Source organism: Syngnathus scovelli, chromosome 14 (genome assembly GCF_024217435.2).
Source record: "Syngnathus scovelli strain Florida chromosome 14, RoL_Ssco_1.2, whole genome shotgun sequence".
Classification (NCBI taxonomy): Eukaryota; Metazoa; Chordata; class Actinopteri; order Syngnathiformes; family Syngnathidae; genus Syngnathus; species Syngnathus scovelli.
Window position 1 is genome coordinate 10,319,573 of NC_090860.1, and position 14,617 is coordinate 10,334,189.

The 14,617-nt window shown below is 44.5% G+C and overlaps 2 protein-coding genes across 11 annotated transcripts in view; one reads left to right on the plus strand and one right to left on the minus strand.

Annotated features, from left to right (window-relative positions):
- The first annotated feature begins 4,278 nt into the window (after positions 1-4,278).
- On the plus strand, positions 4,279-6,201 carry id2a (inhibitor of DNA binding 2a). Its single transcript, XM_049741280.1, has 3 exons — positions 4,279-4,763; positions 4,846-4,907; positions 5,510-6,201. Exons 1-2 carry the CDS (start codon positions 4,392-4,394, stop codon positions 4,900-4,902), a joined length of 429 nt encoding a protein of 142 aa, XP_049597237.1. The 5' UTR covers positions 4,279-4,391; the 3' UTR covers positions 4,903-4,907; positions 5,510-6,201.
- Positions 6,202-7,362: 1,161 nt separating this feature from the next.
- The window catches only part of kidins220a (kinase D-interacting substrate 220a), a 30,004-nt gene continuing 22,749 nt past the window's right edge, over positions 7,363-14,617 (minus strand). For 5 of the 10 annotated variants that reach the window (XM_049741267.2, XM_049741264.2, XM_049741263.2 and 2 more), the window contains exons 26-33: positions 14,308-14,424; positions 13,934-13,993; positions 12,604-12,636; positions 11,154-11,270; positions 10,948-11,046; positions 9,886-10,107; positions 9,260-9,481; positions 7,363-9,092 (exon numbers count right to left, since the gene is read on the minus strand). In XM_049741267.2, coding sequence (XP_049597224.1) covers positions 8,316-9,092; positions 9,260-9,481; positions 9,886-10,107; positions 10,948-11,046; positions 11,154-11,270; positions 12,604-12,636; positions 13,934-13,993; positions 14,308-14,424 — 1,647 coding nt within the window. In that variant the 3' untranslated portion in view covers positions 7,363-8,315. The remainder of the gene's footprint in view (positions 9,093-9,259; positions 9,482-9,885; positions 10,108-10,947; positions 11,047-11,153; positions 11,271-12,603; positions 12,637-13,933; positions 13,994-14,307; positions 14,425-14,617) is intronic. The other 5 variants (XM_049741268.2, XM_049741269.2, XM_049741271.2 and 2 more) reach the window with 5 other exon arrangements.

Below are 14,617 nucleotides of genomic sequence, written 5' to 3' on the forward strand. Positions count from 1 at the left end.
AAAAAGCCTCTCACAAACAGATTACCTGCTGCATAGAGGGGAGGCCCCTCTTTCAGTGTGTAATTGTGGCATGGCGCCATGTCCTCCCACTGCTTCTTAGTCCATTAAAATACAGATGAGAGCCTTTTACAGCGTGCGCCAACAGCAACGCCTCCCAGCTAATCCGGCAAGCAACACAAACATCACATGAATTATGTGTAATGGAGACGACTCGCTGCTGGCACAGCTGACGGAGGACGCAAACAAAACGCCCGTTTATTTTTGGTTAATGTTTGGATTTTTTTTTTTATTGGGCTTTTCATGTAAGTAATTAGCTGGCAAATATAGAAATCCTCACACTCCATGGAGAGGCTGTCGTTAGGTGCGCTTCCAGCACTTCTTCTTCTCTTTCGCACGTGGGGAAAACTTCCTCTGCGTTCAGCATTTTAACTTGTTTGTCTGCTAATTCCATTCCAAGTCCGCTTTCACCGGCTCCCGGGCCGTGTAAAAAACGCAGCATTGCTTCCGTTTCGCCATCTCATCTACTTAGCGAGCGCTATTTATTCATCCTTTTAATGCTCAATCTTGGCAAGGGCGAGTGAAACCCAGCACCTTAATTCCATTAGCTTGTTACTCCAATAAGTCGCAATAATATACAACCACACACACACGTTTGATGAAGCGTGAAAATACAACAGTCGTATAGAAGCTCCCACTGGAGCTTTTTTTTTTAATAACATTAATAGAAGCTAAAGGTTGGTCCTGTTTTGCTGATATTAAAATAAATGATCGTTAACCTATGCTGGCTTTCGCAAAGGGGGACTGTGCTCCTCGTGAAAAAAAAAAAAAATCTGCCCCCGTGGGCCTACTGCTTAGTGCCAGAATAAGTAGTGAATGGAAATTGAATGACGCTTCAAATTTGCTTCATGAACCAGTTTCATTTTTCTCTACGTCTCCTCTACGTTGGTTTCAAGAAGCGGGTTGAAGAAATGTCAAGTGAGTGTGCTATGTTGAACAGAATGCCATCTAGAGGGCTCAAAAAATGACACGACTGATTCATGAAGCATTTGAAGCTTCAGTTGGCCCCTGCACATTCAGTTTGTGATGCATTATGTCGTTTCTTTTTGTTTAATTCTTTGACAGGTTACACTATTTATCTTGCTCATATCGCTTTTGCCCACCTTCCCAGAATACTCCACAATTAAAATAGTTCTGTAATAATCCCAAATGAACTGCTACTTGGCTTTTTAGATGAATAGGCAAACTCGACGGATTTCAGATTCTCCTCTCAGCCTTAGTGTGCGCCTTGAAGACTCTTCATTTCAAAAGTAACTACTTTTTGTTGCTGAAAAGGTTGAAGAGCGTCCATGCTGGGGGAAAGAGCAGATTAGGTGTCAAAAGCGAACTGAGGGAGAGAGAGAGAGAGAGAAAGATGACGTGCAGGGAAGATAAGCTGAAAGATGACAAAAGAGAAAGTAATGGGGATATGAAAGGGAAAGGCAGTCTGTGTTGCTGCTGCTCCGTCTGATCCTGAGCGGTGAGCCGATGAGATGGAGGAGGAGGAGGGATGAGCGATAAGAGGCCAAGACGATTATGGCCGTGAGAACCTTTGTCGTCGTGATGCGTTCAATGATCCACCTGACCACTTCAACATGCTCACTTGCTGCAAATCTACATGCGAGACGTTGTGGGCCGTTCCGTTCAAAAGGGAAAATGTGCTGACACACATTAAAGCAACAGTAAGGAATAAATTGGATCTTTTCATTGCACTTAAGTACCAGAAACATTAGCACAAACATAACTAATGTGACTTGTCCTGCATGGGACAGCATTATTTATTTCTGAGCATGTTCCTATGTGGCCAATAATGCTGAGGAAAAAAGCTAGCACAGATGCTAGCTCCAACACAACTTGAGAGGTGTCCAGGCTGGTCCATCAATATTTTAGCGCGCTGAAGCCGATGATGCAAGCGAGGTCGCCACGACAGTAAGAAAGATGCTCTTCAGCTCGTGACCATCTTGTAGCTGTTATTTCATGTGGATAAACGCAAACATTCTCACGAACAGCTCTGCCGTTAGACTTGAGACCGTAAAGGAGTTCTCATAACCTCATTTCAGGTCTCAATTCCCCTCGGAATAGAGGAAGCTGACCAACGGCTTTGTGGGATTGAAACAAGAGCAATGTTGCTTCTTAATTGTTTGGCTAGATCGTTTAAAATGAAGCAGCTCACCAGTAGTTTTGTAAATGAAACCAAGAGCATTTTATTAATTTGTAGTATTTATTCATATTTAATAACCCCCCTTAACTATCATGATCATTTAAATACAAAGTGTGAAATAATAATAATAATATATTATATGTACTATTTATAAAATGTGCAAGTGTACCTATTATTGTGACATCTGAGTGCGACTTTTTCTGTGTGCTGTACTTGTTTACTATTTGAATGGAGGAACTGGACTTTAAACACACTGTACTATTCCAGAGATAGAGATCGAGTGTGAGAGAGACAGAGAGAGAGTGAGAGAGAGAGAGACAGAGAACGGGGGGAAAGAGAGAGAAACAAGAGTAAGGAAAATAACATTCCATCACCACGGTGTGTGCGCGCACATGTATGCGTGTGCGCGTGCATGTGCGCGTTTGTTCGGACCTCGGGTCGATCAGCTGAGATGTCCGGCCTCCCCGAATTGACACCCGTGGTGACCATGGAAACCGCCTGAGCGGCGCTTCGAGGGGCTTGCAAAGGGTCTTGTTATGAATCCAGTGACGTCACAACGGCGGCGCCAGAGAGTCTGCATGAGAGGGAGGGAGAGAGAGGGAGAGAGGGAGAGAGAGAGAGAGAGAGAGAGAGAGAGAGAGAGAGAGAGAGAGAGAGAGAGAGAGAGAGAGAGAAGGCGCTCCTTACAATGAGGCTCTTGCGCCAGTCTCCTTACCTTCTCTGCTCCAGGCAGACAGCTGGTTTCGCTGAACACAGGTGGTCCTCGCTTCACGGCAACATAGGACATTTTGATATTACAAAATTGCACCGCAATTTTGACATGACGACGTTAGCGTCTGTTCGTGCGTTATGGCGCGGTCCGAACTCCGTACACGCTCAGGTTGCGTCGCTGCGGAAGGAAAGATACTCCCTCGTTAACCGAGGACCAGCGCAACAGAATTTGTAGCAATTAATTTGTTCAGAGTGGCGTACGTATGATGACGGGCATAAAGATTATAAATCGGGTAACACCGATACTCAGTAATGTTCGGCATTATCAGAAAATGTATTAATTTATCTTTTATGGAGGTAATTTGCATTGCGGTGCATGGTGAGAATTGGCTATTATTGTATATGTAGCAAGGTAATACTATAGTATATCGTAATGGGTTTAAAAATGTGCAAAGCGCACAAATTGTCTGCCACTTGTATTAAAACTGGATATGTACAGGTGCACGGTGTGCCCAATAGTGGCTGTCGGGAGCAGATGCGCTATAAATGTCATGTTTTGCGCGCAAATAACTGGAAATCATCTGTAGGAAGATTTACATGCATTAGCACGAAATTGAATATGTTGAATAATAAGAATAAAGTTTGTAATGGGTCTGATTTTAAGCGTCGCATTGTACCTATTCCCTCAGAAAGTTCACACCGGTCTGGATTTGCGTGGATTAATCCGACGCGCCTGGTCTTGTTTGGGTCAAAGCACAGAAAAATATTCATATGCATTATCATTAGTAGTATTATTAGGATTTCTAAATGCATACTGTCACACGCGCGCGCGCACACTATAGAGCGTGTTTGGAAAGTCGCTGCGTGTGCACTTTTATTAACAGACAGGTTTGGTCGCCTATATAATGAATCATAAATATACATAGGTAAATATAAGAAAAAATACACGTGCACAGTGACTTTCCGAACACCCTGTACAATTTCTCATGTTGCTTTTTTTGCCCCCATGCATGTTGGGGTTTATTATTTGGAGGAAAGCAAGTCATAGCAGGGGGAAGTTTGTTTTTCTGCAGTTATTGGCCGCACCTTGTCAAAGTCAATTGCGAGCCTTGTGCAGCATTAATTCTCTTGATCACAAACAGGTAAGAGCTTAATTTTCCAAATTGCCCACCGGAGCTGCCGAGGCTGCCGGATGGATCCCCGCCTCTCCGCTCGCGTTGCCACCGGTAACGAAGCGGAAAAGAGGCGGAACTTTGCGTAAAACCCCAATAGAATAACGAGCGCTCTTGGAATGACACGTCGGTTCTGCCCAATCGGCGATTTGCTCCCGCCTCCATCTCGCAGTGGACCTGCCGTCTATATAAAGCAAACTGCCGCTCTAATAATCCAGTCGGAACAACCACCGCCTGACAACACTGGACTTAAAAGAAGCAAGACAAGAGAAAAACTCGCGTGATACTTAAATTTAACTTTGGGAAAAAAAATGAAAGCAATAAGCCCCGTTCGGTCCTTCCGGAAAAACACCGCCGCGTTGTCGGAGCACTCGCTGGGTCTCTCGCGGAGCAAGACCCCCGTGGACGACCCGCTGAGCCTGCTGTACAACATGAACGACTGCTACTCCAAGCTGAAGGAGCTGGTGCCCAGCATCCCGCAGAACAAGAACGTCAGCAAGATGGAAATCCTGCAGCACGTCATCGATTACATCCTGGACCTGCAGATTGCGCTCGACTCCAACGTCGCGCTGGGAACGAGCCTGCATCACCCCGCGCGGCCGGGCCAGGGGGCTCCTCCCCCGGCTGCATCCCGGACCCCGCTGACCACCCTCAACACGGACATCAGCATCCTCTCGCTACAGGTACAACCCACTCCCCGGCTGGCTTGCATTATGACGCGTAAATAACATTTGGTGCGCTCGCTTTCTGTTTGTTTGTTTTCAGTCTCCCGAGTTGCCATCCGAGCTGACGACAGATGACAGCCGGACTCTGCATCGCTAAAGGCGGTGAGTAGTCTGGACTCCTGTCTGCTCACGCATGCCGGCCAAGTCCAAGGCTTTTTTTTTTTTTTTCCCCTTGCAACCCAATCACCAACAACATTTGTTCCGATCGCGTCCCAATATGCTTGCGCATCCTGTCAGAGAGGATCCCAGCCGTACCATATGCTTACTTTTTCGTGCATTAAAAAGCATTGCTGCAGTCACGCGTGCAATATGTCCATTTGCACAGGCTGCTTAGGGGTTAATAAAGTAGCAGTTGTCTAGCCTCTCGTATCTATAATGAAGGGCATCTGTAAAGAGGAAAATAATGGCTGTTTTGGATTGCTCGCTACTATGTCTGCACATAATTGGTACAAGAAGTGGGTAGGCGCCAGCTGAGCGGCAATTACGATGATTCTTCCCCAGATTGGAGGCTAAACTTGTGTGTGAGTGTGTATGTGTGTGTGTACATCTGGAGTGCAGGGTTTGCTTAGTATTGGGAGTGTTTGGTTAAATGTTAAAAAAGTATGCGGCTTCCTCCCTGGCGCCAGTCTGTCCGATCTTTCTCTCTGCCCTGTTTGCCTTTTTCTAAACACGCCTCTCTTTCTTTTTCTCTCAATCTTTTGCAGGTGTTTGGTCAAGACAAGTTTAAAAAAAAAAAATCTCACAGGACCTGGGGAGCATGCAGGGCTTCCTCCCCCTTCCTAAAAAAACAAAACAGAAACAAAAAAAAATCCAACAACCTCTGTCCTCCTCCAGGCCTGATGGATTATTTTTTTCCTCCCTCCATCATGAGAGACTTTGTGCTTACTATGGGACAATCTTTATGATGTGATGTGCATTTTTCCCGCATTATTATTATTTAACTTAAGATTTTTTTAATTATTATTTGTAAGTCCTTTCTTGAAATGGAAGGCGCGTTATATTCCCAGTTGTGGGAGGAAAAATGAGATTGTCACGAGGCTGATTATTATTATTCCCCCCTCGCCTTCCTCCTCTTGTCCTCCCTTACTTTGTTGAAGTCTTCGCTTTTTTTGCGGAGGTGGGAACTTGGTTATTTACTGTTAAAAAAAAAAAAAATGCAAAAAAAAATAAGTTTAGTCTTGTATTGTCAGGATTGTTGGCACATGAAGGACTGGACGTTTAAAAGAAGAAAAGTGAAAAAAATAATGACACCTTGTGAACTCTTCTTGAGAGTTTATCTTGTATAGTTGCAGGCATTTCTGCAAAAAGTGTAATGTTGTACTTATGCTGAAACTTTTTATAAAAGTAATGTAAATTGTACCTTTTTTATACAAAATAAATCACAAAAGCAACCTTAGCATGCCTTCATTTTGTTGGGGGGGTGGGAAACCTGTGGCTTGTGGGTCTGCGAGGTGCACCAAAGCAATTCATGCGACCCACATCAGTCCAAAAATGCTCAACTCACAAAGCCTCATATACATAAATTTTTCATAAATGTAATACGGCTATGACCAAAATAGCCCGAAAGAGGCTCCTAGCCACAACTCTTTGCTGCGCTTTAGACACATGCACACTATCAAAATTCCTTTAAAAAAAAAAAAAACTTGTTCCAACCATTGCTATGTGACCCAGAATAGTGCGAAGACAGTGCGTCAGTCCCAACGAGGCGAACAGCACCTCAGGGCGCACGATTGCATAAAACGCTTATGTAGGGCGCGCTGACTGCACTTTTACTTCCTTGGGTGCCATGTAGAGTAAATAGGATTAGATGGCTTAGCGTGACAGGCCGAGACATTAAAGCTAAAAGGGCTGTCGGTTGTGTAGTTGGGAGGAATATACTTATGTATAAGGGGGGCAAAATAGTACACAATTATGAAAATGTATCTTTGACTGGCAAATGTGACAGTTGCAAACAAATTGAGTAAAAAGAATCATTTGAATGCTTTGTTGCTGACAAACTGAAGTGTCCAATATGAAAATTAAAAACTGGCTCACTTGTCGTATGACTTTAGGATTATGTATATCCACAATCCAATACAGAAGCGAAAGGCAGTGTACACTTTGAACTCGGCAGTTGCAGCTCATATATAGTCAAACATTTACCCTCACACCCGTGAAGAATTTCGAGTCTTCAATGAACTCACATGTTTATGGAATGTGGTAAAAGCCCACACAAACATGCAGACTACATGCAATCCCCAAACAGGAAGGCCAGAGATGTAGAAACTTGTAAGTGATAAATTACCGCTAAGGTGCTTAGAAAGTCATCAAAGTACCTTATTAGTGTCCTCAAAAGAACCCTGCATGTACCCCGTTCAGAAGGTGGGAGGGGGGTCACTGAGACGGTTGACAGCCAGCATCTGTGCAGCAGCCAATGCGCAGTACCGTTAGAAGGGAAAGTGCGCCATCTATCGGACGACCTGTGTTTCCTTAACGGCAACTAAATAGTTCTCAGCAAGGTAAGTTTGAAAGATCAGATTCTCCTGCATTGAGAAAAAAAAGAAAAACGTCATTCCAGTGATTTGAACATGAAGTGTATTGATTTAAATAATGAAACAATTTGACAATGTTTAGCAGACAGAACATCAAATAGCAGAACCTTGGAGTACATGCAAATACCTTTGACAGAATAGTCCACTACTCCACATGACCACTGAGTAAATGTCGAAACCAGCAAACACAACACTCGACATGTAACATTTCACCACTCCACAAATCATCTCTAGGTAACAAGCGCCACAATGTCACAACAAATGCACTATAAATCCATTCCTAATTTAGCCTTTGTTTTTTCTTCTAATGACACTTTAAAGCCTGGGTGTCAAACTCCAACCATCAGACGTGGCCCACGAAAAACTAGCAATTAAGGAGCATGATCACGTCACATGCTTGGTTCATAAACAAACCCAGTGCAGCTCAGCTTCTGGTTAACCAATGTTCTTTTTTTTTTTTTTAATCATGGTCAAAATTGGAACGTTAAAAGAGTTTGACACCTTTGTTTTAAAGTACAATATTACCATTAACAAGTAACAGCTTCTACAATTCCATCCTAACCGATTACATTCTATTACACGTCACATGACCAAGGCTCGAAAAATAAAGCGGCTTTGCATTGCACTTTGTAAGTCAAAAGTTGCACATTGCGTCTCAGTTAAACACAATAATTTGCAAAACAGAATCACAGATTTTAATCATTTTGCTTTGGAGATGGTCCCGAAAAGCTTCACTGGGCTGGGTGCACGCACGGTAATGTGTTTTTTTCACCTCGGCTGGGAAGCGTGGTATTAAATATGCCGCATTAGGAGATAATGAGCAAAGATTGAGAATTGTTAAGATAATTTACGATTGACAAGTAAATATGAAACACTTGAATTAGATGTTTGTTCCATAACCATCAAAATTTGAAAGTCACTCCGCAAATTAATTCACTGATTAGCAAAAATGATCATTGAATCATAACTAAAAAGAATCTTAAAGGACGCTCTCCCTTTCATCTCCCAGGTTGATGGAGCGCAGGTTCTGGTTGTGGTGGACGGTGGCGGTGGTGACGGTGGTGTTGCCGCTGCCCGGTGTGATGATGACGGAAGGCAAGACATCAGAGGGGGAAGTGGTGAACTCTTGTTGTTGGCAGCTGCTGTTGTTGGTGTTGGAGTTGGCGTCATTGGAGTTGTTGTTGAGCGTGGTGTTGCTCTCGCTGCGGTTGAGGTTGCCTATCCCGCCGGGAGGCCACCCTTCGTCCGGGCTGCTCGCCATCAGGCTGGCCTCGGAGGCCGCTTCGGAGCAGATGGACATGCGGGCCACGGCGGCGTCCTGCAGGCTACTGGGGAGAACGCCTCGCTTCTTGACCAGGCCCTCCAGCTCCAGCTCCATCCCACCTGACCTCGCTACCGCCCTCTCCAAGCCGGGTTCTCCCGCCGCCTCCTCTGGGAAGCTGTCGCTGGACTCCTTCCGATCCAAAAGCCCTTTGGTGAGGAAATGTGAGAACTTGGCTTTTGCTTCTTTTTGGAGGAGTGGCGTGGTGTTGTCAGCCTCCTCCGGGCTTGAGTCATCATCACTGGACAGCTTGCGGAGGCGCGTCTCGGTCGCGTTGTTTCTGGAGCTCGTGCTGTGGTCCAGCTTCTCATCCTCTTCGCTGATGGGATCGAGGAGTTGGGCATCAGCCCCCGAGGGCACCTCTGTGGCCTCAGTCACCTTGGAAACTCTCTTGACGAAAGGCTTGCGGCCATCTTGGTCTGCTGCTTCCTTCGCCTGGGAAGTGGGCAAAGAGTTCAATGAGAACATGAAAATATACAGAACGGTTGGACGGAAGGTCTCTGGAGAGAGAATTTTTTTTTAGGATTTGGTGCCAAAATACACAACGTTAGTCGTTTAAAAAGGGTTTCCCAAGGCAACTGAACTTGTGACAGTCCACCCACCACTTTGTCGTCCGAGCTGGCAGCCTGGAGGAAGGTCGAAGGCTGGTGCTGCCCGGGCCTCTCCTTGGCGCCGCCCGCCACGTCCAGCTGGGCCATCTGAGCGATGTACTCCTGGTAAGCGTCACGGTACTCGGCCTGCTGCCTGTCGGTCAACCTGCAGATGTTGTTGGACGATTCTTGCGAGTTGAGGCTGGACATGCTTGTGGTGCGGAGACTCGCCACCTGGCGACAAGACAAAGACAAACGCCACGACATAATTGAGCTAGTTGAATTTGAACGAATACAAGTGTGTGGAAAAAAATAATTTCAGAATTGGCTGATGTGTCTGAGATTTCGCAAATCCAGGCTGAAGGTGAAAATAACAACCATGAGGCCCCTGGTGTGTGATTTTTTTTTTTTTTAACCACTGACTTCCTCTGCTGTGCTCTTTTCTCTTTCCACTACATGAGTAAGGTGCGTGAGGCCGACATGAAGAGGACTTTGTGGCTTTGTGACACTTTTTGAGAGCACGTCCTTACGTGTATGTCCCATTTAAATATGCTTACACCGGATTATCTCAATTACTTCTGCACCAGGTCATATCTTGTGGTTGTCGTATATGAACAGTCGGCAGGGTGAAGACTAACCGGCCACTGCGAGATGTTGTTAGATTTCGGGGGCTCTTCGAGTCCTGCTCCGCTCAGTTCCTCAAAGCTCAAGTTGAGGTTGAAGGTCCCTGCTTCCCTCTGGGCCCCCACCAAGCGCTTGCCGGGCTCTCCTCCGTTGAACACGCTGTTGCCCTGCTCGCTCGCAGCTCGCGACTCGTCCTCAAGCACAGCCTGGCTTTCGGCGTGCCGTTGTTCCATCACCTCGAGAAGAAGATTTTTGTTAACTCGACACAGACTCACAAGTGAGATCATGCAAACAAACATGTTACAAGGCAACAGCAGGAAATCACACGCAAGCAAGGAGGGGAACTTTGAGCTGCTCCTTATGGGAGTCCACTCATCCCTGACAATGACCTCCCTTCATCCAGATATCAGTCGGCCATCTTCGAGCAGATGGCTGAGCTGGCTGCGTCCTGGCAACACAACACTGGTTTAGTGCATGAAGCTGTAAGGACGCAGCACTTTCCAGCTGCTCTGATGTGAGCTCAGCATCAGATGTCTGCTAAAAACACGACTGGTTTGTTAATAGGGAGGCTGCTACGTGTGTCTGGGTATTCTACAAAAAAATAATCCAATTGGAGGTTTTTTTCCCCTTCAATATTACGATAGTGATTTAAAATGCGGTTATTTTTTTAAGGTTCTCTTTGCTTTAAAAAACATAAGCAATAAATTACTGTGAAACACAAAAAGCCAGCAGGCCTGCTGTTAAAATAGCTCACCGATGACATGAGACTATTATATTGTTACTGTTCTTTAAAAAAAAAAAAAAAATCTTCACTTGCCAGGAAGTTCCATCCAATCTTGCTACTCTTATTAAATCACACTTGCATTGGTGCAAATCTTTTGACCATAAAAACAAAATCAACAAATAAACAGGATGGGTCAAAGGTCAGCATTGCATCATTTTTGGAACTACTCAAACACGATAATTAACATATTGGAATAATCTAAGAACGTGTCCATAGAAACTGGGACTTTTTTTTTTTCCTTTTTTCAATTCTTGTATTGGCTCTCATGACAAAGTGACAACTAGGGCCTCACCATCCCCCTGAAGAGCTGCCAGTCACCAAAGTTCATATCCATCTCTTTCTTCAGCTCATCCAGGTTGCACTGCGCCAGCACACGTCCGTTAATATTAGCCTGCAACGTCGGAAGAAAACGGATTCATTTAAACAGATTAAAAGATAAGAAATGCAGGAAATAAAACCTCCCACATGTTGATTTGAAAACCTTATTGACAAGCGCACCTTCTTGATGGTGGCGGTGTACTGACGCAGCATGCTGCCGTCGATTCCATCGATCTGTTTGAGGAACTCACACACTGCATCGGTACTCATGGAGCTGAGGAGGACGGCTGGGGAGGCCTAGCAAAACACCCACTCATAAATAAGAACACATTCATGGCGTCCTACATGTTAGTGCACTCTGTTAGTGCATGAGGGGGGAAAAAAATGGATCTCTGTGGAGGGTAGAAACACGCCGGCCTGTGGTCAGAATTGCGCACACTAACTCCCTCTGTCAGTCACACAAATTAAGGGGAAGAGCAAACAAAGCTGCCAACCTATCCAAACAGCAAGACCACTTTGTTCTTTTTTAGTATGCATATGCTGTACAAGCTCATAAATTGCACGCGGCATACTTAAAGGATGGAGACTGAGAGTCTGAGTGGTGGTAGTTCGTCCAAGCTTTGGCATCACTCTTGACGCGTCAAGAAAATCATCTCACTGTCTACTTGAAAACCACAACTCTTCGTTCTTTTCTTTCCACTCATCCCCCATTATGGACTCACTATTCGCTTTAACTTTCTGCAACCTGTGTTTACTGCTCTCATGCCCACCCAAGTTTTGTTTTTGATTCCTGGACAGAGGAGTGTGGCACTTAATCACATTGTGAGTGGGGATGAAACAACAAATATCGTAAGGCGGCGGGGAGGAGGACTACTGCTACTTGTGTGAAACTGTTAGTGCGACTAGGAGACAGTACGTGTTTTTTTTTTTTGTTTGTTTTTATCTGATTGTACACCATGCATGATATTGATAAGACGGTCTAAGTGTTAGTTGAATGTCTGCTTGGATGCAGATTAGGGTTGCAGCGGTACACTGGTTTCACAATCTGTATGAACACTGACGGATATCACGCTTCATGTGCATGATGCAACTTTGTCAAGACACTGGTATGTGTATAAAAAAAATAGTTTCACTACACTTCATTGTGAGTTCAAAGTCATTCTAAAACTTTGGGGTAATAAATGTGAATTGATGGAAACAGTTGTTGGGGTATATACAGAAATGAAGAAAAATAATCTGGGAAATTTCAAAAGTTGCTGTCCATTAAATGTTGAAATAAATCTGTCAATATACCAAATAATTATTGGATAGTGAGACACAAAGGTAACTATTAACAATCAAAATGAGATTACAATTTCACCCAAATAAATAAATCAAAATAAATGCTGAAATTAAATTAAAATTAAATAACTCTAATGGACTTTATAAAAATCTAAATAATTGCATAATTACATAAATTCTATACAACTAACTTCATTTATACTATTAAATATGATGAGAATCGGTGATGATAAGTACCTCAAAATGCTTTGAGACTGTTTTGCATCCAGTTTTCATACTGTACAACTGTCTTACCGTTGCAACCCCACTGCAGAGTGGAAAAAAAAAAAAAATGCAACCAACAATGTACCTGCTTTGATTTGTAAGGCAGTGACCTTAAAAGCTTGATAAGGAGACAAAAATAGCAGACGGACATATGGTCAGACAAATAAATACAAAGACATAAGGCCAGGGTGGCACCTGTGGAAAGAGGTGAGAGAAGGTAGCGGTAGAAATGAAAAAGGCACTGAAGCACAACATGAAGGAAGGAGCAGGAGGGAACCAGGCAAGGCGGCAGCCCATTTCCATCCAAGCCAGATCGGAAGAGGCGAGGCTAATGGAGGTAGAGTTATTACACAAGGCGATTTTGTTTTCATAGCTTCTGGGGTCATAATCTTTCCAGCCAGAACATCTTACACCCAAGACAGATTAGAAACCAAGTTGAAGAGAAGCAGAGGTTTCAATTTAGGCACGGCCTTCAATTCGGAACACACACACAAAAAAAAAACCCTGCAAATATCAGCGAGTATGTCCAAGTGTGTGTTTGTGTGAACCAGGGTGTGTGTGTGATAAGACTATAATTACAGCCGGGCTGAGCTCAGGGCAGGGCAAGAAGGATGGGGAAGAGGAAACAGAGCTCTGCAGGAGCGGAAGCGTCTTGGTAAGGAGATAAGCTCGAACAGCGCTAGGTTCATTGTCACTGTGTGTGAGACTGTGTGTGTGTGTGTTGCCAGTTGCTCTGATGATAATCCCCGTAGACAGAGAAATCCACATTCACACTTCTATAAGCTTGGCAATTATACTGGGTTGGGCCCGCTTACACAGCCAAAGAATTCCACATAAATGAGGCCACATTCACAGATTTGCGGGAAGGGATAAGATGGGCCTGATGCGCATCGGAAAAGCCGGAGCGAAGGATGAAACCGAGGCCATTTAACACAAGCGGTGGAGATGGGACAAAAGAGCAAGAGGCAGATGGAGGTGGAATGGGAAAGATAGACAGAGAAGGAACATTCTCAGTGCTCTATATTCAAATCTTTCATATAGTCTCGCTCCTTTAAACGCTTGCTGGCGGCAGCCTGATAAATGGCTTTGCCGAGCGGGCGAGAAGTGTTATCGCTCGTTTGTTCCAACAGAAGCTGCTCTCTCTGAATGGACGTCGGAGTGTCTCATGCGTCCTCCTTATGACACGTTGAGCAGAATGCTTCCTCTGTGTTAAAGATCGGTGTACGGCGACGAGGAGTCCAATAACTTATACTACACATGCGCCCAAAGAGCATGTTTCAGAGACTAACAAGGCATGCAATGTTCAGCATGCTTGAGGTTTTGCAAGTTCATCAGCGAGCAAATTAGTAGTAATAACAAGCTACGGGTTTGCAAAACCCGTCAGAGCGGGTTTGCTTGTTGGTTTATTTGGTTACCATGGCGGGGTCAGAGGGACAGGTGTGGAGGCCTTCTCTCGCATCTTCTGCTATAACGTCCTGACGTGGACACAGAATACAAAAAAAAAAAGGATTGTGCAAAGGTTGAGTCTAAAGGATTTGATGGCCGTTTTGTCTCGATGTAACCGTCGAGGACTTGCAAGTTTTATCGAGAGGGGGATACACCGAGAAGAAGAATTAAGGGGATAGGATGGAGGAGTGAGCAGGTGAAAGATACACACAAAAAGAGCTATAGTAAATATTCACAAATGTGTTTTTGAGATGTGTGTGTGTGTGACAGCAACTGATTCATCTTCTCACAAACCAACTGACATGATTGAAATGATAAATCTGATTTTCGAGTCCGTACTTACAAGTCCACCGGTGATGTCCTTGGGGTGAGCAGGATGCTTAATGGAAGGGTGCAAGGATGAGGGGGCATGATGGGGGTAATGCCTTGGCAGGTGATACACATGTTGGGGGAAATAAGGCTAAGGAGGCAGGAGGAGAGGAGGTCAGATGAAAATCATAGGAGGGATCAAAATAAATAATGCTACAGAGCAGGGATGGGCAACTTATATGCAAAATATTTTCCTAAAAAAATCCTGATAAACCCATTTTGTCAATTGCCCATTCCTGCTATAAAGGAAAAAAAACAACTTGGTCATTCACATGTTGGGTGCC